Raw genomic sequence first — 26220 nt, 5'->3', positions numbered from 1 at the left:
CTGTATCCATGTGCGTGTCCTCCTCTTCCTCTATGACTAGGCCTCAGCCCTGGATCACTCCCATCATTAGGTTCCTCCAGTCTTGCTTGCGAGCGGCCGAACGTCTCTGGAGAAAGTCCAGGGAGTGGTCCGACTTTACCCATTATAAGTTCATTCTCTCTTCCTTCTCACGCGCCTTAGCTAGGGCAAAACAGAATTATTATAAACTGATCTGCGCTAACGAGAGGCGCCCGCAGTGTTTGTTCTCTTGTTTCAACACACTACTAAAACCTTCTGCTCCCCCTGTTTCTTCATTATTTTCTCCCTCTGATTTTGCCATTTACTTCATTACAAAGATCACTACTATTCGGTCGGAGGTGACTCCTTCTGATTTGGTTCCCACCATTAATCCCTTGACTCCTCCTACTAACAAATTCTCTATGTTCTCTCCCATTTCTCTGGATGAACTTTCTATGCTGCTGAACTCTTCCAAACCCACAACCTGTTCTCTTGACCCAATCCCTTCTCGTCTTCTAATCTCCATTGCTCCTTCTTTTTTGCCCTCCCTCCTCTACATCTTTAACCTCTCTCTTTCTTCTGGCTCCTTCCCCTCGGTCTTTAAACACGCTCTAGTTTCCCCTATTCTGAAAAAATCTTCTCTCAACCCTTTTTCCTTGTCTAGCTATCGCCCGATCTCTCTTCTTCCTTCTCTTTCTAAGGTTCTGGAACGAGTTGTCTACTCTCGCTGTCTTGAGTTTCTCGAAACCAATTCCATTTTGGACCCTTTCCAGTCTGGTTTCCGCCCACGGCACTCCACAGAGACGGCCCTCACCAAGATCTCGAATGATCTTTTGTGGGCCAAGGCGAATGGCCTTTAATTCATCCTTGTCCTCCTCGATCTGTCTGCAGCCTTCGACACCGTGGACCACTGTCTTTTAGTTGACTTACTTTCTGACCTTGGCTTCTCGGGCTCCATTCTCGATTGGTTTAAATCTTACCTGTCAGATAGATCTTTTGCAGTGGTCTCGGGTGGCCAGACTTCGTCCTCTGTTCCCCTATCTGTTGGAGTTCCTCAGGGTTCTGTTTTGGGTTCCCTCTTGTTCTCTCTATACACACTGTCTCTTGGTAAACGTATCAGCTCTTTCAGTTTCTGTTATCATCTGTACGCTGATGATACCCAGTTGTATCTTTCCACTCCTGACCTTTCGCCAGGGCTCGAGCAGCAAGTTTCATCTTGTCTGACAGCTGTCTCTCACTGGATGCACCATCGGCGTTTGAAGCTCAACATGTCTAAAACGGAGTTTCTTGTCTTCCCTCCTAAGCCCACCCTTCAATATTCCTTTTCTATCTCTGTCAACAACATCTCTATTCAGCCGGTTCAGGAAGCCCGCAGTCTTGGTTTCACTTTCGACTCTTCTCTGTCACTTATCCCTCAGATTCAGGCCACAGCCAAGGTCTGTAGATTTTTCCTCTATAATATTTCCAAAATCCGTCCATACCTCTCTGCTTCTACTGCAAAGACTTTGGTCCATGCCCTAGTGGTCTCTTGACTTGACTACTGCAACCTTCTCTTGGCAGGGCTTCCTCTCTCTCACCTACACCCATTGATTTCTGTTCAGCACTCAGCTGCTCGTATTATCTCACTCGCTCACCGATATGACCATATATCCCCCCTATTGTCATCCTTTCACTGGCTCGCCTTTCCCTTCCGCATTCAGTACAAGCTTCTCCTGCTCATCTTTAAAGCCCTGCATGGGCTGGCCCCTTCCTATCTCTCCGAACTTCTTTCTCCCTACATCCCCACTCGTTCCCTCTGTTCTGGTAGCCAAGGTCTCCTATCCCAGTCCAGGATTTCCACTGCCCCATCCCGGATTCGACCCTTCTCGCTTGCCTCCCCTCACTCTTGGAACCTCCTCCCCTTACAAGCACGACTCAACACGTCTCTAACCAGCTTCAAAGCCGAGTTAAAGATCATATTGTTTAGGGAAGCGTTCCCAGGGAGTCTGTGATTGTGTCCTGGTTGTTCAGATGCTTGACTCAATAGTGGATATTGCTGTTTTAACTTGTTTTATATGATGTTTTTAATTTGTTGCTTTAACTTTTAGATTGTATGCCATAGGCGGGCTTTTATATTCTTGATTTTACTTGGTTTTGCACAGCGCCGTGTAGATTTATGGTGCTTTATACATAAAGTTAATAATAATAAGTATTTGTAACATTTTATTTTGGATATCTTTTTGGTTTGTGGCTGGTCCATCTTCTGTTATTAAATTTTTTGCCCCTTCCTTTTTGATTTTATTGGTGTGAGGTTTGGAATCCTCTGATCAATGGTCCACAAGCAAACTTATACCAAAAGTAGAAAGTTTATTGTAAGAGCATTGAAGTAGTGATCTGTAACACATTTTTTCAGAGTCTGAGGCTTCAGAGGAAAAATGTACATTTTTAACATGCCCCCTCCTTTCTCCACCCCATTAGTTCCCCACACCACACCCACTTAGCTAGGTCACAATAACAACTTAGCCTCACTCAAGACACATCCTTGAACATTCGATACATTCCCAGCTAGTTATCTAAACCAACCAGTGGCATAAATCCATGGACTTTAGGAGGAGGGATTGTAAAAAACACTATACATGTCCATGTGTAATTTGTAACTTTAGAGCCCACAAAAAGCCATAGGACCTGCCTGTGAGGTTTCCTTTGTTATCAGTAAACTTTCTTGTTTGACTTTAAGTCCTGGACCTGCTTTATTGCTTGAAGAGGAACTTTTGCACAGCGTTCCTGACAGTGTGTGTATAATAAAACTTTTTTTGAGGAAATTTTTTTTGGAGGATCCCAAATCTTCTTCCCAAATAAACTTGACTTTAAGACAGGGAAAATAAAATAAAGAATTTATTCAGAAGGGGTTTGCCTTTGCCTTCCTCTGAGGCTGAGAGAGCGTGAACCCAAGGTCACCTAATAGAATTCCATGGCAGAGTAGGCTTATTTATGTTCCATAGATTCAGTGGGTCCATTCTAGCTGGGATAAATCACTGAATGCTTGTATAGGGGGACTAATTTATTCCAATGCTACAGCTCCTTTCTCTTCATAAGTCTCAAAGGTGTTATAAGACCCCTTTGCAGACTAACTTTCCAAACTAACATGGCTAGGCCTTTGAATTACTCCATTATATTCAACACAGTGTCAGATCCATATGCATGGTTCTGTCATGATGATATGATGATGTGACGTAATTATGATATGGTGATAAGATGACATGGTGTATAGTGTTAGGATAAATGCTGTTTTATTGAGAGTAGAATAGGAAACCTGCTGGAAGCCAAGCTTGGGAAACAACAGCAACGGGCAAATGGCCAGGGGTGAGAGAGATTTGTGGTTTTATGACCCTGTTTTATGCAAGCAGATCGGGGCTGTAAAAACAGGAATGCTCTCCTTAAGTGCGATTGAATGATAATGCAGGAAAGGAAAGATAAAACATGAAAGGTCACTTTGATCTGGATAAAAGGCTTGGGATTGTAGCCGGGGAGGGGGGGCTGGATGATGGGAACTTGTAAGTCTGATCAAGGGGGGCAATTTTCAGTTCCGACACAAACCGTGGACAGAGGAACTTCTGGAATAAAATCTTTTGTTATAATCACATTAAGATGTTCTCTTGGTTACTGGGAACTGAGTCCACTGATCCTGACACACAGGATGTATGTATAGTACACCATTATAGCAGTTTGATATAGCAGTCATAATTCAACCAAAGGAATCCTGGGATTTATTGTGTTTTCTCTCTCATACACAAATACACACACACACACACAGCAAAATGCCTCCAGCCACTAATTTTGCTGGAGAATGGGTGGGTTTTGAAACTCTCCTGCTACAGCTGTGTGTGTGTTTGTGTTAGCTCAGTTTCAATCTCTCTCACACACACATACACACTCAGCAAAATGGGTTTTAAAACTCTCCTTCTATGCTGTGTGTGTGTCAGTTCAGTTTCAGTTTCTTTCTCCAGATGTGGACAACATATCAAGCACAGCCTTGGTCACCACCAGTCATCTGGTGGGCTCTGTGGGGACAGCCCACTGTCCCCCACACGTCTTAATTTCTAGTATCAGATCCTTTCATTACTGTCTGGATAGTGGTACACAGCCTGGCTTTCTGGGTGGCATGTAGCCTATTTAGGCAGAGGCTGTGATCTTAGGATGGTACACTCAAGAGGAAATTGTGTGTAACTGAGGAAGAATTCAGTGGAATGTTTTGTTTCCCTGCCTCATGGGATTGCCAACAACTGAACCCCTGCCTTACATCCTACTCCTTTATCTTGGTGAGAATGAGCTAATTAAGACTTCTGGACTTCAACTAATGGGATGGAGACAGCAGACCTCCATATCACCCAACACCTGTTTCCAGGTGCTCACATCCTTTGGATGCTATCCAGACAGGTGTGGCAGGGCATACTGTATGTAGAATGGAACCATTAATTAAACCTGGTGCCAGGAGAATTGTGTTATCATCTGCATCCTCAGTTGGATAGGTACTATCCCCATCTCTCACTCAGGCATATGTGCTAACTTGACATATCTGTACAGAAGCAATGGTATACACCTCTCATCAGAGGCATGTGATCTCTATTTGGAAAACCTGACTCATCAGCTGCAGCAATTCACTCAAAGGAAAAGATTTGCAGCAGGGAGAAGAGGTACTACACTAGGCTGGCCTCTTCCTGTATCAAGTGTGAAAGGGGAGAAATGACATTGGACATAAGTTAAATTGGGAGGTGGGAAGCACCTTGGTGGCCTTTTGGTTTCTAATGAAAAACAGATTCTCAGGCCTGAACTCCATTGACCTCTGGACTAAAATATAGTATGGCTTATTTTCAGGTTTCACCGTGTGAGAAATGCCGTTGTGAAGTCAATGGAGAAGTAGTGTGCACAGTGTCTGCTTGTCCTCAAACTGATTGTGTGGACCCTGTATATGAACCAGATCAGTGTTGTCCCATCTGTAAAAATGGTAAGTAACAGATGGAAGCTTCAGCAAGACACCATGCACTCACTTTTTTTTTCATACTTGGCAATAACAGTAAGATATTCCTATGTGGTAATGAAAGTGCAGATTTGACATTTATTGTAGGAAATGACATTTTTCTTGCTTTGAGTAAAATTAGTTACAGTATTATAAACTCTCTATACCACATATTCTACCTGAATTACATTAGTACTTATGCCTGTACTTGTTATTTTTCTTGCTGCTAGAAATTTTAGGCAGAGATATATAGCAGGAGAATAATTTTACAGAGGTAAAGGTGAAAAAAGGATAAGGATTAAAGTGTTTGCTGATGATGTAGTCATTATACTAGAAGAGCCATTAGAGAGTATAGTGGACTTGTTGCAAAGGGTGATGGAATAGGGGACATATAGACAAATAAAAAATATGACTACAGAGTTAAAAGAGGAACTAAAGAGGAGAATTGGGTTTGAAATAGTGAAAAAAGTAAGAAAAATGTTTGATAGCATATCACATAGCGTTAGCTATGGTGCCACCAGAGTTAGCTATGATTAAAGGTAGCTATGGTGCCACTTCAACCATGTTACTATCTAGGATTGCATGCTTCTGCGAGGCACAAGGCTATGTTGATGGTAGTACTGCTGGCGGTAGGGGTTTCAATGTCAGACAGGTCTGTGCTACTGGTCAGCAGCAGTAGTAGTTGTGACAGTGCTCATGGAAAAATGCAGCAGCAGAACCATAGCTTACACTTGTTAGTACTGTGCAATGGGAGGCATTAATAAACTCTTTCTGAATGTCTTCGATCATGAAAACCATGAGACAATACAAAATGAAGCAAGAGATGGGGGTGGAGGATGGGACTCCCAGGTCAGAAGGCACTCAGAAAGCTACTATGAAACAGTAAAGAAAAAATTAACACTAGCTAGATTAACACACTACACTCCTATAGTGCTGCTATTCCATTTTTACTGCTCTGGCTGCCTCCTGTTGCATTCTAGGATTTGCAGTTTAAGGAGGGACATTTAGAATTCTCAGCCAAAGAGCTCTTAGGCCTCACTGAACTAGAATTTAACAGGAAGCAGCCAGAGCAGTAAAAATGGAATAGTAGTACCATAATGAGGATAATGTGGTATGTCTTCAACATCTCATTTTTGGGCAAGGTACTGGAGCATGTGGTGGCTTTTCATCCATTGATTTCTGGATGAGGTGGATCATCTTGATCCATTTCAGTCTGGTTTCAGACCTAGTTATATGACAGACACAACTTTGGTTATCTTGGAGGATGACCTGAGATGAAAACTGCACAGAGGGAGTGTGTCCAAGTTGGTTCTGCTGCACATCTCAATAGCTTTTGATATCATCAGCCTTGGTATCCTTCTGAGTCACCTTTCTGGGATGCAGCTTGAGGGCACTCTCAGAGGGTGATGCCAGGGGATTCCTCTTCTGGTCCCTGGCCATTGCTAAATGGAGTCCCTCAGGATTCAGTCCTATCATGTGCTATTTAACATCTACATGAAGCCGTTGCGAGAGGTTGTCTTGAGTATCGGGGACAGGTGAAATCAGTATGCTGATAATCCCCAGCTCTATTACTCCTTTCCATCTAATTCCAAGGAAGCTGTACTTGTGATAAACCAGTACCTGGCAGCTGTAATGATTGGATGAGGACAAACAAATGGAGAACAGGAGAAGTCCCAGCAGACTGGAGGAGGGCAAACATTGTCCCTATCTTCAAAAAGGAGAAAAAAAGAGGATCCCAACAATTATCATCCTGTTAGTCTGACATCAATACAAGGAAAGATTCTAGAGCAGATAATTAAACAGAGAGTCTGTGAATATTTAGAAGGGAATGCCATAATCACAAAAAGGTCAACATGGATTTCTGAGAACCAATGATGCCAGACTAATCTGAGCTCTTTTTTTGATAAAAATTACCAGTTTTCCAGCGATAGAAGGCGGGAACATCCTGTGAACGGGTTGACTTTCCTTCTCTCGCTCTGTCAGGCAGGATATGCTAAAAGAAATTGCCTGTGCCCCCGCTAGAGGGAGCCAACCCCCTTTGGAAGCCTCAGTTTCATTTCCTGCCTTGCTCTGCTCAGACGTCTTTCTTCTAGCTCTCTCCTGCTTTCAAACAACAACAACAACAATAACAACTTTTGCCTTAGCTTTTAGCCTTTACTCCTCTATCCCTCACCTTCTTCTACTCCCTCTCGCTCTAACTCTTGAGCTGCTGGGAGACTGCCATGGCTGGGACAGGGAATGGAGAAGAGAGCCCAGACAAGTCTGGAGAGTCCCTGGTTGCCCCTCACAAACGCTCCATTCGTTCCTCCAGCCTGGAGGATGAAGAGACCAGCCACCCCAGGGACAAAAGGGCCAGGTCGGAGGAGGGAGAACCCTCGTCTCCGCACCAAGCAGAGCCCCACCGTGCACTTCTCTCCCAGGATTGGGACCAAGCCACGGATCGTATGAAGGAGGATGCAGGCGCGAGTAATATCCCTGCACATCCAGGCCCTTCCCTACAGCCTCTGCCTCCAGAGCTTACCACCCTTATTGCCTCCCTTATTTCTATGCAGGCAGCTGCTTTAGCAGGCCATCCACATGAGACCCTGGTCGCTCCTCCACCATCAGACCCCCTTTCTTTCCATCAGAAAGACCCCTCCCGCCCCCACTTGCCAACTGTTCTAGGGGTCCCCTCCAAGTTAGTGCCCTCTCCTCCTTCCTCCCCTGTTCCCCGCTCGTCCCTGGACTCCATCCCTCCCTCAGAAAGGGGTAAATTTACACCAAGGCAAGCCCCATTTAGGCGCCAATTTCCCAAAGGCGGGAAAAACCTTAAGAGTGCTCCTTCCAAACACTGGCCAAACATCCAAAGCCAAAAAGGCCAAATCAATCCTACTGTCCCACTCCTCCCTTGAGGAGGATGAGGCAGATATTGTTGGCTCCCTTCCTACTCCAGGAGAGGAATGTGAATTATCCTTAAATGAGCTATCTGATGAAGCCCAAGAGGATGACTCCTTTTCACCAGCATCTGCTAGACTATTTGTTCCTGATGATTTCCAAATACTGCTCAAAAAAAGCCATCAGAGCCTTAGAGCTAGCTGAACCTACACCTGCTCCTCTACTACAAGACACTGACCTTCCACAGGGAAAAGGAGAATCTTTCCCTAAGCCAGGTCCTTCTACCCCTGAAGTTCCTTTTACATCAGAGTTCATGAAGGTGGTAAGAGAAGAATGGTCAAAGCCAGTCACTGCTAGGCCCAGTCCACAAGCTTTTAAAAAGTATTATAACTTACCTCAACATGTGATGTCCAAACTTCAGGTCCCAGTTGTAGATGCTCCCGTGTCTCAGCTAGTTTCGTCTGCCATTTATTCTAAAGATGGTGACGACGTTTTAAAAATCCCTGAAGACAAGAGGGCAGATTCATCACTTAGAAAATCTTTTGAAGCATCATCATTGGCCATTAGAGCCTCTTCAGCAATTTCAATTTTTTCTAGAGCAGCCTTCATATGGGCCAAAGATATTATTCAAGATATACCCAGAGGCAATATCAAACTCCGACAAAAAATAAACTAGTCAAGGTCCTCGCCTTCTCAGCTGAGGCGTTATCCAATTGAGTGCCAGGGCTCAAGCTGCGTCCATACCTGTTAGGAGACAGATATGGTTAAAGAACTGGCTAGTGGATGCCAAGTCTAAACAAAACCTAACCATGGCTCCCTTTAGCGGACAAAAGCTATTTGGTGACGCCCTCGACCCTGTCCTCCTCGAAACCAAGGACAAGAAAAAGGCTCTCCCATCTTTACTCAAGAGGGACGATAGACAGTCATCTCGCCAAGGCCAAAGTTCCTTTCGCCCATTTAAGAACAATTCCTCCTCCTTTCGACCTCGGGACACAAGATTCAACAAGTCTCAATGGTACGACCGCAAGCCATATGGACGCCAACAGCCACACAACTGAGGATTCGGAAAACCCAATAACTACAACAACCAAGGCTCTGGACCCTCCAAGCTCAACCCCAACTCCACAAGGCCATCACTGGCCGACACACAAAGTGGGCGGTCGGCTTCTTCATTTCTCACACATATGGGAGACATCCACATCGGACAAGTGGGTACTCTCAACCATACAACAGGGATATTTAATAGACTTCCACAGGCCGCCCCACGACCACTTTGTCCCATCACCCAGATCAACTCAACCCAAAAAACACCAGTTGATGCTACAGTCAGACATTCATTCCAATGGTGGATGTCCAACAATCTTTCAAGAGGCCGGATGCTCTGGCCCCCTCAGGAGCTCCAACTGACAACAGATGCCAGCCTGAGGGGCTGGGGAGCGACAATGGACAACATATTCGCTCAGGGAAAATGGAATAACCAAGAACAAGCTCACAGCATAAACTACCTAGAACTCAGAGCCATACGAATGGCACTGATGGCCTTTGCTCCACAGATAAAGGACAATCCAATCCTGGTCAGGACAGACAACATATCGGCAAAAGCACACATAAACCGACAAGGGGGAACAAGGTCACTCTCCCTATTGAGAGAATCTCAATTACTGCTTCAATGGTCAGAAAGACATCTTCTGTCCATAAAAGCAGAACACATAAAGGGGACTCTGAACACAAGGGCTGACTGGCTCAGCAGACAAGACATAGACCAGTCAGAATGGAGTCTTCATCCACAGGTATTCAGGTGGATAACACTCAGGCTCCGAACACCATTGATAGACCTATTCGCATCCCCAATAAACAATCAGGTGCCATGCTTCTACTCCCAGTTCCAAACCTAGGGGGCAGAACAGATAGACGCTCTAAATGTTCCATGGCCGAGGGGAATCCTATACGCCTTTCCACCAACATCCATGATCAACAGGTGTCTAAAAAAGGCAAGAAAAGAAAATACAACCTTGATCCTAATAGCACCACATTGGCCAAGAAGGCCCTGGTTCTCCGAACTCATAGCCATGTCAGACAGAGTCCTCAAACTTCCGATCCGTCCAGACCTTCTATCACAAGGTCAATTTTATCATCCAGATCCTTAGTGGCTCAATCTTCACGCGTGGAAATTGAACGCCAGAACATGATACAGGATGGCCTTCCAGCAGAGGTGGCCGAGACAATCATAAAGGCTAGGCGGCCCTCCACTACAAGGATGTATGAATATTCCTATAAAGCTTTTGCCCGATGGTGTAAGGTCAAAAAGATGACATCTATCATACCGACGGTCTATTCCCTGTTGTTATACCTTCAGGATGGACTAAACAAGGGCCTCAAACCAAACACCCTAAAACAACAGGTTTCTGCCATAACCTCAGTCCTACCTCAAAGACATTCGTCCAAGTTCTCTAACAACTATTACATCAGAAGGTTTTTGAGGGCCGCCTCCCTCATCAGACCTCCCATGGTTCATCGTTATCCCAACTGGGATCTCCACACAGTCCTGTCAGCTCTCACCAAACCTCCATTTGAACCTCTAAAATCTACAGTTATAAAACATCTCACTTGGAAGGTCCTATTCCTCATTGCCATCACATCTGCAAAAAGGGTGTCAGAAATAGGAGCGCTATCCACTCGTCAAGAGCTGTGTGTTTTCAGAGAGGACTCGGTACTCTTACGATTAGATCCCTCCTTTATCACCAAGGTTAACTCCATATTCCACAGGACTCAAGACATCATATTACCCTCCTTTTGTCCTCACCCTAAAAAAGATTTAGAAAGGACATGGCATACACTCGACGTTCGAAGAGCTCTAAAGATATACATAAAGATTACAGAAAACTTTCGTATGTCTGATAGTCTCTTTGTTAATTTCCACAAAAATTCAAGAGGAAAAAAGGCATCTATCTCCACCCTATCGAGATGGATTCGATCCTTTATCTCAACATGCCACTCCTTATCAGGTTCCTCTCTGACAGGTCCAGTTTATGCCCACTCTACAAGGAGCTCTTCGACTTCAGCTGCTTTATCCACAAATGCTTCATTAACTGAAATATTTAGGGCAGCCACTTGGTCGTCGACATCCACATTTGTTCAACACTATAGATTAGATTCTTTCCAGTCTTCTGAAGCTGCATTTGGGAGAAGGGTACTACAGGCTGTAGTTTCCCGTTAGCCAGGAGTTATTGCCCACCCAGAAATAGGGAGCTTTAGTATATCCTGTTCACAGGATGGTCCCGCCTTCTATCGCTGGAAAAATGTACATTGACTCACCTTCGTGAGATGTTGGTTTTCAGCGATAGAAGGCGGGAACATCCTTCCCTCCCTTAGACTGGTACTTATCTCCTGGCACTTAACTTGTCACCCTGTTATTCTCTTAACTGTTCTTTATATTATCCAGATTCTGCAGTGTTGGCCATGTTGGGCCCTGCCATGTTATATTGTTATAGTTTTGATATAGTTCACCAAGCTATTCTATCAACTGAGGCTTCCAAAGGGGGTTGGCTCCCTCTAGTGGTGGCCACGTACAATTTCTTTTAGCATATCCTGCCTGACAGAGTGAGAGAAGGAAAGCCAACCCGTTCACAGGATGTTCCCGCCTTCTATCGCTGAAAACCAACATCTCACGAATGAGTCAATGTACATTTTGTAGGCGAAGGGAATGCTGTGGATACTGCATATCTTGATTTCAGTAAAGCCTTTGACAAGGTCCCCCGTGACATTCCTGCAAACAGACTTGTAAAATGTGAGTTAGACAAGGCAACTACTAAATGGATTGGTAATTGGTTGACCGGCAGAACCCAAAGGGTACTCAGTAATGGCTCCTTTTCATCTTGGAGAAAAGTGACCAGTGGGGTGCCACAGGTTTCTGTCCTAGGCCCAGTGCTATTCAACATCTTTATCAATGACTTAGATCAGGGGTAGACAACCTTTTTGAGCCGGGGGCCGGGTTGCTGTCCCTCAGACAACTGGGGGGCCGACGCCAAAAAAATAAATAATTAAATAATATAGGACAACATTTTCAAATATAGGACACATTTTTAAAAAATGGAGGAGATGCGAAAAAATTTGATGATTTTTTAAAAATATTAATATAAATGCATGTTTCTTAGGCATGATCAAAATGGAAGACATTTGGGCCTCAGAAGCTGGCTGATATTAATATCATCATCATCATCATCATCACCACCACCACCATCATTGTTAAAGCAGACCTTTTAGCATTAAAAGCACCGAAAATACACAGAAATGCACTTTGGAAAGTCACACTGTCTCACCTTCAGAAAGAGTGAGTGCATGTCTCAGAAACTGACTGATATCATCATCATCATCATCATCACCACTATTATTGTTAAAAAAAGCAGACCTGTACAAATGGAATGGAAATCCTCCTCCTCCTCCTGCTACTCTTCTTCTTCCTCATCTTCCTCCTGCTCCTTCCTTCCTCGGCCTGGCAGCCGCAAGAAGGGAGGGAAAGGGCAGGAGGACCCCTGCCCCCTTCCTGCCCTGCCCGTGGCTGCCTGGCAGCCACGGAAAGAGAAGAATGGAGGAGGAGGACCCCCGCCCTGTTCCTTCCCTCCCCCGCGGGCCTGGTGTCAGCGGCAATCGGCGGCAGGACCGGGCTGGGGCCGGTCCTGCCGCCTCACTGGGCCGGATCTGGCCCGTGGGCTGGGGTTTGCCGACCCCTGACTTAGATGAAAGAATAAGGGGCATGCTTATCAAATTTGCACATGACACCAAATTAGGAGGAATAGCTAATACCCTAGAGGACGGGATCAAATTTCAAAATTACCTGAATAGAAAGTGGGACCAAAGCTAACAAAATGAATTTCAACACAGGCTCACTTAGGGCAAAAAATGAAATCCATAGATATAGGATGGGGGACACCTGGCTGAATGAGACTGCATGTGAAAGGGATCTAGGAGTCCAAGTAGACCACAAGCTGAACATGAGTCAACAATGTGATGCAGCAGCTAAAAAGGCCAATGTGATTCAAGGCTGCATCAATAGATGTATAGTATCTAGATCAAGGGAAGTAATAGTGCCACTGTATTCTGCTTTGGTCAGGCCCCATCTGGAATATTGTGTCAAGTTCTGGGCACCACAATTCAAAAAGGACATTGAGAAACTGGAGCGTGTCCAAAGGAGGGCGGCTAAAATGGTGAAGAGTCTGGAAACCATGTCCTATGAGGAACGACTTAGTGAGCTGGGGATGTTTAGCCTGGAGAAGAGAAGGTTAAGAGGTGGGAGGCTAATACAAACAAGGATTAATGTCTGCTAATGTCCTCGTTTGCATTAGCCTCCCAGGCTGAGGCCAGCCATCAACACAGAACAATACACATGCAAATCACTCCTGCATTCCCAGGCTCACACAGTATATATGCACCCAATTTTTCCAAGCAAAGCATTCTCTGAAGATGCCAGCCACAGATGCTGGCGAAACATCAGAAAGAAACTCTGCTAGAACATGGCCACATAGCCCGAAAAACCCACAAAAAACTATGGATGCCGGCCATGAAAGCCTTCGACTTTAAACCCTTTTTCCTTGTCTAGCTATCGCCGGCCGATCTCTCTTCTTTCCTTCTCTTTAAGGTTCTGGAACGCGTTGTCCTACTCTCGCTGTGTCTTGAGTTTCTCGAAACCAATTCCATTGGACCCTTTCCCGTCTGGTTCCGCCCACGGCACTCTCACAGAGGACGCGCCCCACCAAGGATCTCGAATGATCTTTGTGGGCCAAGGCGAATGGCCTTTAATTCATCCTTGTCCTCCTCGATCTGTCTGCAGCCTTCGACACGTGGACCACTGTTCTTTACGTTGACTTACTTCTGCCCTTGGCTTCTCGGCTCCATTCTCGATGGGTTTAAATCTTACTGTCAGCTAGATCTTTTGCAGTGGTTCTCGGGTCGGCCCGGACTTCGTCCTCTGTTTCCCCTACTGTTTGTGGAGTTCCTCAGGGTTCTGTTCTTGGGTTCCCTCTTGTTCTCTTACCACATGTTTTCTCTTGGTAAAGTATCAGTCTTTCAGTTTCTGTTATCATCTGTACGCTGATGATACCCATTGTATCTTTCCACTCCTGACCTTTCGCCAGGGTCGAGCAGCAAGTTTCCTCTTGTCTGACAGCTGTTCTCTCACTGATGCACCATCGGCGTTGAAGCTCAACATGTCTAAACGGAGTTTCTTGTCTCCCTCCTAAGCCCACCCTTCAATATCCTTTTCTATCTCTGTCAACACACATCTCTATCAGCCGGTTCAGGAAAGCCCGCAGTCTGGTTTCACTTTCGACTCTTTCTCTGTCACTTATCCCTCAGATCAGGCACAGCCAAGGTCTGTAGATTTTTCCTCATCATATTTCCAAAATCCCGTCCTACCTCTCTGCTTCTACTGCAAAGACTTGGTCCCTGCCCTAGGGGTCCTTGATTGACTACTGCAACCTTCTCTTGGCAGGGCTTCCTCTCTCTCAACCTAACACCCATGATTTCTGGTCAGACTCAGCTGCTCGTATATCTCACTCGCTCGCCGATATGACCATATCTCCCCCCTATTGGCATCCTTTCACTGGCCTCGGGCTTTCCCTTCCGCATTCAGTACAAGTTCTCTGCCTCATCTTTAAAGCCCTTGCATGGGCTGGCCCCTTCCTATCTCTCCGAACTTCTTTTCCCTACCCCCACTCGTTCCCTCTGTTCTGGTAGCCCATGTCGGTCTTATCCAGTCCAGGATGATTTCCCACTCCCCATCCCGGAGATTAGGACCCTTCTCGTTGCCTCCCCTCACTCTTGGAACCTACTTTTTCCCCCCCTTACAAGCACGACTCAACACGTCTCTCACCCGCTTCAAAGCCGAGTTAAGTAAAGATCATATTGTTTAGGGAAGCGTTCCCAGGGAGTCTGTTGATTGTGTACTGGTTGTTCAGATGCTTGACTCCATCGGGATATTGCTGTTTTTAACTTGTTTTATATGATGTTTTTACTTTTTTGCTTTAACTTTGATTGTATTGCCATAGGGCGGGCTTTTTTATTCTTGATTTACTGTTTTGCACAGCGCCGTGTAGATTTTATGGTGTTTTATACCATAAAGTAATAATAATAAGTATTTGTAACTTATTTTGGATATTCTTTTTGGTTTGTGGCTGGTCCATATTCTGTTATTAAATTTTTTGCCCCTTTCTTTTTGATTTTATTGGTGTGAGGTTTGGCATCCTCGTCAATGGTCCACAAGCACAATTATACCAAAAGTAGAAAGTTTATGTACGCGCATTGAAGTAGTGATCTGAACACATTTTTTCAGAGTCTGAGGCTTCCGAGGAAAACTGTTACATTTTAAACATGCCCCCTCCTTTCTCCACCCCATTAGTTCCCCCACACCACACCCACTTAGCTAGGTCACAATAACAAACTTACGCCTCACTCAAGACACATCCTTGAACATTAGATACATTCCCAGCTAGTTATCTAAAACCAACCAGTGGCATAACATCCATGGGACTTTAGGATTCGGAGGGATTGTAAAAAACACTCTAATGTCCATGGTATAATTTGTAACTTTAGACCCACAAAAAAGCCACTAGGACCTGCCTGTGGGTTTCCTTTGTTATCAGTAAATTTCTTGTTTGACTTTAGTCCTTGACCTGCTTTATTGCTTGAAGAGGAACTTTTGCCAGCGTTCCTGACAGTGTGTGTATAATCAAACTTTTTTTGAGGAAATTTTTATTTTTTTTTGGAGGATCCCAAATTCTTCCCAAAAAACTTGACTTTCAAGACAGGGAAAATAAAAATAAAGAATTTATTCAGAAGGGGTTGCCTTTGCCTTCCTCTGAGGCTGACGAGAGCGTTGAACCCAATGGTCACCTAATAGAATTCATGGGCAGAGGTAGGCCTTATTTATGTTCCATCGTATCAGTGGGTCCATTCTAGCTGGGAAAATCCTGAAGCTTGTATAAGGGGGACTAATTTATTCAATGCTTACCGTCCTTTCTTCGTAAAGTCTCAAAACGGTGTTCTAAGACCCCTTGCCGACTAACTTTCCAAAAAACTAACATGGCTAGGCTTTGAATTACTCCATTATATATTCAAACACAGTGTTCATATCCATATGCATGGTTCTGTCATGATTGATATGATGATGTGACGTAATATGATATGGTGATAAGATGACATTGGTGTATAGTCCCCTTTTAGGATAAATGCTGTTTTTTGCGAGTCGAATATGAAAAAACCTGCTGGAAGCCAAGCTTGGTAAACAACAGGCAACGGGCAACAATGGCCAGGGGTGAGAGAGATTTGTGGTTTTATGACCCTGTTTTATGCAAGCAGATCGGGGCTTTTGTAAAAACAGGCATGCTCTCCTAAGTGCGCTTGACTGAAATGCAGAAAGGCAAGATAAAAACATGAAAGGCACTTTTGATCTGGATAAAAAGGCTTGGGATTTTAGCGGGGAGGGGGGGCTGCGATGCTGGACTTGTACGTCTGATCAAGGGGGGCAATTTTCTCAGTTCCAACACCAAACCGGACCGAGGAACCCTCTGGAATAAAATCTTTTGTTATAATCACATTAAGATGTTCTCTTGGTTACTGGAAACTGAGTTCCATGATCCTGACACACAGGATGTTGTATAGTAACCATTATAAGCCTTTTGTATAAGCAGTCATAATTCAAACCAAAGGACATCCTGGGATTTATTGTGTTTTCTCTCTCATACACAAAATTCCACACACAACACACACAGCAAAATGCCTTCCCGCCACTAATTTTGCTGGAGACATGGGTGGTTTTGAAACTCCTCCCATGCTACCCGCTGTGTGTGTGTTTGTGTTAGCTCAGTTTCAATCCTCTCTCACACACCAACATTACACAACTTCAGCAAAATGGCGTTTTAAAATCTCTCTTCCTATGCTGTGTGTGTGTCAAGTTCAGTTTAGTTTCCTCTCCAGATTGTGGAACAAAACATTATCACAGCACAGCCTTGGTCACCACCAGTCATTGGTGGGCTCTGTGGGGGACCGCCCCACTGTCCCCCACACGGTCTTAATTTCTAGTATCAGATCTTTCATTACTTTCTGGATAGTGTACCCAGCTGGCTTTCTGGGTGGGGGGCATTGTAGCCTATTTAGCAGAGGCTTGTGATCTTGGGTGGTAACTCAAGAGGAAAATTGTGTGTAACTGAGGAAGAATTCAGTGGAATGTTTGTTTCCCTGCCTCATTGGGATTGCCACACAAACTGAACCCCTGCCTTACATTCCTACTTCCTTTTTATCTGGTGAGAATGAGCTTAATTAAGACTTCTGGACTTCACAACTAATTGGGATGGTAGACAGCAGCCCTTCCATATCACCCAACACCTGTTTCCAGGGGCTCACTCTTTGATCTATCCAGACAGGTGTGGAATGGCATACTGTATGTAGAATGGAACCCTTAATTAACCTGAGTGCCCTGAGAATGTTTATCCATCTGCATCCTCAGTTGGATATGTACTATCCCCATCTCTCACTCAGGCATATTGCTAAACTTGACATATCTGTACCTAAGCACTGTATACACCTTCATCAGAGGGCATGTGATCTCTATTTGGAAACCCCTGACTCAATCAGCTGCAGCAATTCACTCAAAGGAAAAGATTTGCCAGCAGGGAGGAAGAGTGGTAGGTACTACACTAGGATGGCCTCTTCCTGCTATCAAGGTGAAAGGGGAGGGGAGAGAGGAAATAACATTGGACATAAGTTAATATTGGGAGGTGTGGAATCACCTTGGTGGCCCTTTTGGTTTCTACTGAAAACAGATTCTCCAGGCCTGACCTCCATTGACCTCTGCGACTCTAAAATATAGTATGGCTTATTTTCAGGTTTTCACGTTGTGAGAAATTGCCGTTTTGGAGTCAATGTGAGAAGTAGTGTGCACAGTGTCTGCTTTTTGTCCTCAAAAACTGATTGTGTGACCCTGTATATGAACCCCGATCAGTGTTGTTCCCCTCTGTACAAATGGTAAGAAGTAAACACCGAGGGGAAGCTTAGCAAGACACCATGCACTCACTTTTTTTTGTACTTGGCCATAACAGTAAGATATTCCTCTGTGGAATGAAGTGCCAGATTTGACCATTTATTGTAGGAAAAGACCTTTTCTCTTGCTTTGAGTAAAATTCGTTACAGTATTTATAAACTCTCATACCACCATAATTCTACCGAATTACATTAGTAACTTATGCCTTGTACTTGTTATTTTTCTTGTGCCTAGAAATTTTAGGCAGAGATATATAGGAGGAGAATAATTTTTACAGAGGCTAAAGGTGAAAACAAAGGATAAGGATTACGTGTTTTGCTGAGATGTAGTTTATATAGAAGAGCCATTTAGAAGAGTATAGTGACTTGTTGCAAGTGTTATGGAATAGGGGACCAATCGACAAATTACTCAAAAATTGACTACACGTTTTACACGAGGAACAAAGAGGCAGGACTGGGTTTGAAATAGTTGAAAAAAAGTAAGAAACAGTTTTGTTGATAGCATATCACATTAGCGTTAGCTATGGTTGCCACCAGAGTTAGCTATTATTAAAGGTAGCTATGGTTGCCACTTCAACCCTGTTACTTATCTAGGCTTGCATGCTTCTGCGAGCACAAGGCTATGTTGATGATGGTGTTACTGCTGGCGGTCGGGGTTTCACTGTCAGACGGTCTGTGCTTGCTATGCGTAGCAGCAGTAGTTAGTTGTTGTGACAGTGTCATTGGAAAAATGCAGCAGGCAGCAGAACCCCTAGCTTACACTGTTAGTTAACTGTGCAAGTGGGAGTGCATTATAAACTCTTTCTGATGTCTTCGATCATGAAAACATGAGACAATTACAAAATGAACAGCAAGAGATGGGGGTGGAGGATGGGACTCCAGGTCCAGAAGGCACTAGACAGCTACTATGAAACAGTAAAGAAAAAATTAACACTAGCTAGATTAACCACCAAAAAACTACATCCTATCGTGCTGCTATTCCATTTTTACTTGCTCTGGCTGCCTCCTGTTTGCCTTCTAGGCGTTGCAGTTTAAGGAGTGAATTTAGACTTCTCAGCCCAACGAAGCTCTTCGGCCCTCCCTGCACTAGAATTTAACAGGACGCAGCCTAGAGCAGTTAGTACAAATGGAATAGTAGTACCCATAATGAGGATGGATAATGTGGTATGTCTTCAACACTATTTTTGGGCAAGGTCCTGGAGCTGTGGTGCTTTTTCATCCATTGATTTCTGGCTGAGGTGGGATATCTTGATCCATTTCAGTCTGGTTTCCGACTAGTATATGACATACACAACTTTGGTTATCTTGGAGGATGACCTAGATGAAAACTGCACCGAGGGAGTGGCAAGTTGGTTTGCTGCACATCTCAATAGCTTTGATATCATCAGCCTTGGTTATCCTTCTGTGTTTTAATATTATTTTATTGAATTACCTTCTCCAAAATTCAATACAAATTATTTCATACATGTACCCAAATTTTTGCCACATTCTTAACCTGTTCATATTATTATTTTTCAACTAACCTCTTCTTCACTTGACCTCCTAGCTCTTTTTTTGTCTTCTTTATATATTACTCAAGCATTTCCTACGCTCTGCTTCCATTCCTGTGCGGACCCTCAGAGCCTTGGTTTATCCTTCTGAGTCACCTTTCGGGATGCAGCTGGAGGGCACACTCTCAGAAGAGTGGTGCTGCCCGGGGCTTCCTCTTCTGGTCCCTGGCCATTGCTAAATGGAGTCCCCTCAGGATTCAGTCCTTATCCTTGTTGGCTATTTCACATCTACATGAAGCCGTTGCGAAGATGTGTCTGGTATCGGGGACAGGTGAAGTTGAAATCAGTATGCTGATAATCCCCAGCTCTATTACTCCTTTCCATCTAATTCAAGGAAAGCGTACTTGTGATATAAACCAGTACCTCGGCAGCTGTACTGTTGGATGAGGACAAACAAATGGAGAACAGGAGAAGTCCCAGCAGACTGGAGGCGGGCAACATTTTCCCATCTTCAAAAACGGAGGAAAAAAAAGCGGATCCCAAACAATTATCATCCTGTTAAGTTGACATCAATACAAGGAAAGATTCTAGAGCAGATAATTAACCCGAGAGTCTGTGAATATTTAAGAAGGGAAAATGCCATAATCACAAAAAGGTCAACATGGATTTCGGAACCAATGATTGCAGACTAATCTGAGCTCTTTTTTTGATAAAAATTACCAGTTTTCAGCGGATAGTAAGGCGGGAAATCCTCGGAACGGGTTGACTTTCCTTCTCTCGCTCTGTCAGGCAGGATATGCTAAAAGAAAGCCTGTGCCCCCGCTTAGAGGGAGCAAACCCCCTTTGGACGCCTAGTTCATTTCCTGCCTTGCCTCGCTCAGATTTCTTTCTTCTAGCTCTCTCTGCCTTTCAAACAACAACAACAACAATAACAAAACTTTTTGCCTTGCTTTTAGCCTTTATCTCTATCCCTCACTTCTTCTACTCCCTCTCGCTCTAAACTCTTGAGCTGCTGGGAGACTGCCATGGCTGGGACAGGGATGGAGAAGACAGCCCAGGCAAGCCTGGAGAGTCCTGGTTGCCCCTCACAAACGCTCCATCGTCCTCCAGCCTGGAGGATGAAGAGACCAGCCACCCCAGGGACAAAAGGGCAGGTCGGAGGAGGGGAGAACCCGCGTCTCCGACCAAGCAGAGCCCCACCGTGCACTTCTCTCCCAGGATTGGGCCAAGCCACGGATCGTAGAAGGAGGATGCAGGCGCGAGTAATATCCTGCACATCCAGGCCCTTCCCTACAGCCTCTGCCTCCAGAGCTTACCACCCTTAATTAGCCTCCCTTATTCTATGCAGGCAGCTGCTTTAGGCAGGCCATCCACAGGAGACCTGGTCGCTCTCCACATCAGACCCCCTTTCTTTCCATCAGAAAGACCCCTCCCGCCCCCACTTGCCAACTGTTCTAGGGGTCCCTCCAAGTTAGTGCCCCTCTCCTCCTTCCTCCCCTGTTCCCGCTCGTCCTGGCACTCCATCCCTCCTCAGAAGGGGTAATTTACACCAAGGCAAGCCCCATTTAGGCGCCAATTCCCAAAGGGGAAAAACTTAAGAGTGCTCCTTCCAAACACTGGCCAAACATCCAAAGCCAAAACGGCCAAATCAATCCTACTGTCCCACTCCTCCCTTGAGGAGGATGAGGCAGATATTGTTGGCTCCCTCCACTCCAGGAGAGGATGTGAATTATCCTTAAATGAGCTATCTGCTGAAGCCCAAGAGGATGACTCCTTTTCACCAGCATCTGCTAGACTATTTGTTCCTGATGATTTCCAAATACTGCTCAAAAAAACGCCATCAGAGCCTTAGAGCTAGCTGAACCTACACCTGCTCCTCTACTACAAGCACCTGACCTTCCACAGGGAAAGGAGATCTTTCACTAAGCCAGGTCCTTCTACCCCTGAAGTCCTTTTAATCCGAGTTCATGAAGGTGGTAAGAGAAGAATGGTCAAAGCCAGTCACTGCAGGCCCAGTCCACAAGCTTTTAAAAAGTATTAATAACTTACCTCAACTGTGATGTCCAAACTTCGTCCCAGTTGTAGTGCTCCCGTGTCTCAGCTAGTTTCGTCGCCATTTATTAAAGATGGTGACGACGTTTAAAAAATCCCTGAAGACAAGAGGGGCAGATTCATCACTTAGAAAAATCTTTGAGCTCATCATTGGCCATTAGAGCCTCTTGCAGCAATTTCAATTTTTCTAGAGCCAGCCTCATATGGGCCAAAGATATTATTCAAGATATACCCAGAGGCATATCAAACTCCGACAAAAAAAACTAGTCAAGGTCCTCGCCTTCTCAGCTGAGGCGTTATCCCAATGAGTGCCAGGGCTCAAGCTGCGCCATACCTGTTAGGGCGACAGATATGGTTAAGAACTGGCTAGTGGATGCCAAGTCTAAACAAAACCCAACCATGGCCCTTTAGCGGACAAAAGCTATTTGGTGACGCCCTCGACCCTGTCCTCCTCGAAACCAAGGACAAGAAAAAGGCTCTCCCATTTACTCAAGAGGGACGCTAGACAGTCATCTCGCCAAGGCCAAAGTTCCTTTCGCCCATTTAAGAACAATTCCTCCTCCTTTCGACCTCGGGACACAAGATTCAACAAGTCTAATGGTACGACCGCAAGCCATATGGACGCCAACAGCCACACAACTGAGGATTCGGAAAACCCAAATACTACAACAACCAAGGCTCTGGACCCTCCAAGCTCAACCCAACTCCACAAGGCCATCACTGGCCGACACACAAGGGGGCGGTCGGCTTCTTCATTTCTCACACATATGGGAGAAATCACATCGGACAAGTGGGTACTCTCAACCATACAACAGGGATATTTAATAGACTTCACAGGCCGCCCCCCGACCACTTTGTCCCATCACACCGATCAACTCAACCAAAACCACCAGTTGATGCTACAGTCAGACATTCCTTCCAATGGTGGATGTCCACAATCTTTCAAGAGGCCAGATGCTCTGGCCCCCTCGGAGCGCTAACTGACAACAGATGCCAGCCTGAGGGCTGGGGAGCGACAATGGACAACATACTCGCTCAGGAAAATGGAATAACCAAGAAAAAGCTCACAGCATAAACTAACCTAGAACTCAGAGCCATACGAATGGCACTGATGGCTTTGCCCACAGATAAGGACAATCCAATCCTGGTCAGGACAGACAAACAATATCGGCAAAAGCACACATAAACCGACAAGGGGAACAAGGTCACTCTCCCTATGAGAGAATCTCAATTACTGCTTCAATGGTCAGAAAGACATCTTCTGTCCATAAGAGACACATAAAGGGGACTCTGAACACAAGGGCTGACTGGCTCAGCAGACAAGACATAGACAGTCAGAATGGAGTCTTCATCCCAGGTATTCAGGTGGATAACAATCAGGCTCCGAAACCATTGATAGACCTATTCGCATCCCCATAACAATCAGTGCATGCTTCTACTATCCATTCCAAACCTAGGGGGCCAGAACAGATAGACGCTCTAAATGTTCCATGGCGAGGGGAATCCTATAGCATTCCTCCACCACATCCATGATCAACAGGTGTCTAAAAAAGGCAAGAAAAAAAGAACAACCTTGATCCTATAGCACCACATTGCCCACAGAGGCCCTGGTTCTCGAACTCATAGCCATGTCAGACAGATCCTCAAACTTCCGATCCGTCCAGACCTTCTATCACAAGGTCAATTTATCATCCAGATCCTAGTGGTCAATCATTCACCTGGAAATTGAACGCCAGAACATGATACGGATGGCCTTCCAGCAGAGGTGGCCGAGACAATCATAAAGGCTAGGCGGCCCTCCACTACAAGGAATCATGCATATTCCTATAAAGCTTTTGCCCGATGTTGTGTAAGGTCAAAAATGATGACATCTATCATACCTACGGCTATCCGTTGTTATACCTTCAGGATGGACCTAAACAGGGCCTCAAACCAAACACCCTAAAACAACAGGTTTCTGCCCTATACCTCAGTCCTACCTCAAAGACAATCGTCCAAGTTCTCTAACAACATTACATCAGAAGGTTTTTGAGGGCCGCTCCCTCATCAGACCTCCATGTTCATCGTTATCCCAACGGGATCTCCACACAGTCCTGTCAGCTCTCACCCAACCTCCATTTGAACCTCTAAAATCTACAGTTATAAAACATCTCACTTGGAAGGTCCTATTCCTCATGCCATCACATCTGCAAAAAGGGTGTCAGAAAATAGGAGCGCTATCCACTCGTCAAGAGCTGTGTGTTTTCCAGAGGGACCGGTACTCTTACGATTAGATCCCTCCTTTATCACCAAGGTTAACTCCATATTCACAGACTCAAGACATCCTATTACCCTCCTTTTGTCCTCACCCTAAAAAGATTTAGAAAGGACATGGCATCACCTCGACGTTCGAAGAGCTCTAAAGATATACATAAAGATTACAGAAAACTTTCGTATGTCTGATAGTCTCTTTGTTAATTTCCACAAAAAATTCAGAGGAAAAAAAGGCATTATCTCCACCCTATCGAGATGGATTCGATCCTTTATCTCAACATGCCACTCCTTATCAGTTCCTCTCTGACAGGTCCAGTTTAGCCCACTCCTACAAGGAGCTCTTCGACTTCAGCTGCTTTATCCACAATGCTTAACTTAACTGAAATATTTAGGGCAGCCACTTGGTCGTCGACATCCACATTTGTTCAACACTATAGATATATTCTTCCAGTCTTCTGAAGCTGCATTTGGGAGAAGGTACTACAGGCTGTAAGTCCGTTAGCCAGGAAGTTATTGCCCACCCAGAAATAGGGAGCTTTAGTATATCCTGTTCACAGGATGGTCCCGCCTTCTATCGCTGGAAAATGTACATTGGACCACCTTCGTGAGATGTGGTTTTCAGCCGATAGAAGGCGGGAAACATCCTTCCCTCCCTAGATGGTACTTATCTCCTGGCACTAACTTGTCACCCTGTTATTCTCTTAACTGTTCTTTATATTATCCAGATTCTGCCGTGTTGGCCATGTTGGGCCCTGCCATGTTATATTGTTACCGTTTTGATTAAGTTCACCAAGCTATTCTATCAACTGAGCTTCCAAAGGGGGTTGGCCCCTCTAGTGGTGGCCAGGACAATTTCTTTTAGCATATCCTGCCTGACAGAGTGAGAGAAGGAAAGCCAACCGTTACAGGATGTTCCCGCCTTCTATCGCTGAAAACCAACATCTCACGAATGAGTCAATGTACATTTGTAGGCGAAGGGAATGCTGTGGATACTGCATATCTTGATTTCAGTCAAAGCTTTGACAAGCCCCCGTGACATTCCTGCAAACAGACTTGTAAACAGTGAGTTAGACAAGGCAACTACTAAAATGGATGGTAATTGGTTGACCGGCAGAACCCAAAGGGTTACTCAGTAATGGCTCCTTTTCATCTTGGAGAAAAGTGACCAGTGGGGTGCCACAGGTTGTCTGTCCTAGGCCCAGTGCTATTCAAACATCTTATCAATGACTTAGATCAGGGGTAGACAACCTTTTTGCAGCCGGGGGCCGGGTTGCTGTCCCTCAGACAACTGGGGGGCCGACGCCCAAAAAAATAAATAATTAAATAATATAGGGCAACATTTTCAAATATAGGACACATTTTTAAAAAATGGAGGACATGCGAAAAAATTTGATGATTTTTAATATTAAATATAAATGCATGTTTCTTAGGCATGATCAAATGGAAGACATTTGGGCCTCAGAAGCTGGCTGATATTAATATCATCATCATCATCATCATCACCACCACCACCACCATCATTGTTAAAGCAGACCTTTTAGCATTAAAAGCACCGAAAATACACAGAATGCACTTTGGAAAGTCACACTGTCTCACCTTCAGAAAGAGTGAGTGCATGTCTCAGAAACTGACTGATATCATCATCATCACATCATCATCATACCACTATTATGTTAAAAAAACAGACCTGTACAAATGGAATGGAAATCCTCCTCCTCCTCCTGCTACTCTTCTTCTTCCTCCTCTTCCTCCTGCTCCTTCTTCCTCGGCTGGCAGCCGCAAGAGGGAGGGGAGGGGCAGGAGGACCCTGCCCCCTTCCTGCCCGCCTGGCTGCCTGGCAGCCACGGAAAGAGAAGAATGGAGGAGGGAGGACCCCCGCCCTGTTCCTTCCCTCCCCGCGGCCTGGTGTCAGCGGCAATCGGCGGCAGGACGGGCTGGGGCCGGTCCTGCCGCCTCACTGCCGGATCTGGCCCATGGCGCTGGGGTTGCCGACCCCTGACTTAGATGAAAGAATAAGGGGCATGCTTATCAAAATTTGCACATGACACCAAATAGGAGGAATAGCTAATACCCTAGAGGACGGGATCAAATTTCAAAATTACCTGAATAGAAAGTGGGACCAAAGCTAACAAAATGAATTTCAACACAGGCTCACTTAGGGCAAAAAATGAAATCCATAGATATAGGATGGGGACACTGGCTGAATGAGACTGCATGTGAAAGGGACTAGGAGTCCAAGTAGACCACAACTGAACATGAGTCAACAATGTATGCAGCAGCTAAAAAGGCCAATGTATTGTTCAAGCTGCATCAATAGATGTATAGTATCTAGATCAAGGGAAGTAATAGCGCCACTGTATTCTGCTTTGGTCAGGCCCCATCGTGAATATTGTGTCAAGTTCTGGGCCACCACAATTCAAAAAGGACATTGCAGCAAACTGGAGCGTAGGGTCCAAAGGAGGGCGGCCTAAATTGGTTGATGTGAAGAGTCTGGAAACCGATGTCCTATGAGGAAACGAATTAGTG

At 45.0% G+C, this 26220-nt stretch overlaps 1 protein-coding gene across 3 annotated transcripts in view; it reads left to right on the top strand.

The window, feature by feature from the left end:
- The window catches only part of VWC2 (von Willebrand factor C domain containing 2), an 85638-nt gene that overhangs the window by 47249 nt on the left and 12169 nt on the right, over positions 1–26220 (top strand). For all 3 annotated transcript variants that reach the window (XR_006104512.1, XM_042472823.1, XM_042472825.1), the window contains exon 3: positions 4852–4981. Coding sequence is in view for 2 of the 3 variants with exons in the window: in XM_042472823.1 (XP_042328757.1) it covers positions 4852–4981 (130 nt within the window). In the remaining variant the exon portion in view is untranslated. The remainder of the gene's footprint in view (positions 1–4851; positions 4982–26220) is intronic.

This window comes from Sceloporus undulatus, chromosome 6 (assembly GCF_019175285.1).
Source record: "Sceloporus undulatus isolate JIND9_A2432 ecotype Alabama chromosome 6, SceUnd_v1.1, whole genome shotgun sequence".
NCBI lineage: Eukaryota > Metazoa > Chordata > Lepidosauria > Squamata > Phrynosomatidae > Sceloporus > Sceloporus undulatus.
The sequence above is the reverse complement of the archived record's forward strand: the minus strand, read 5'-3'. Positions and strand labels throughout refer to the sequence as shown.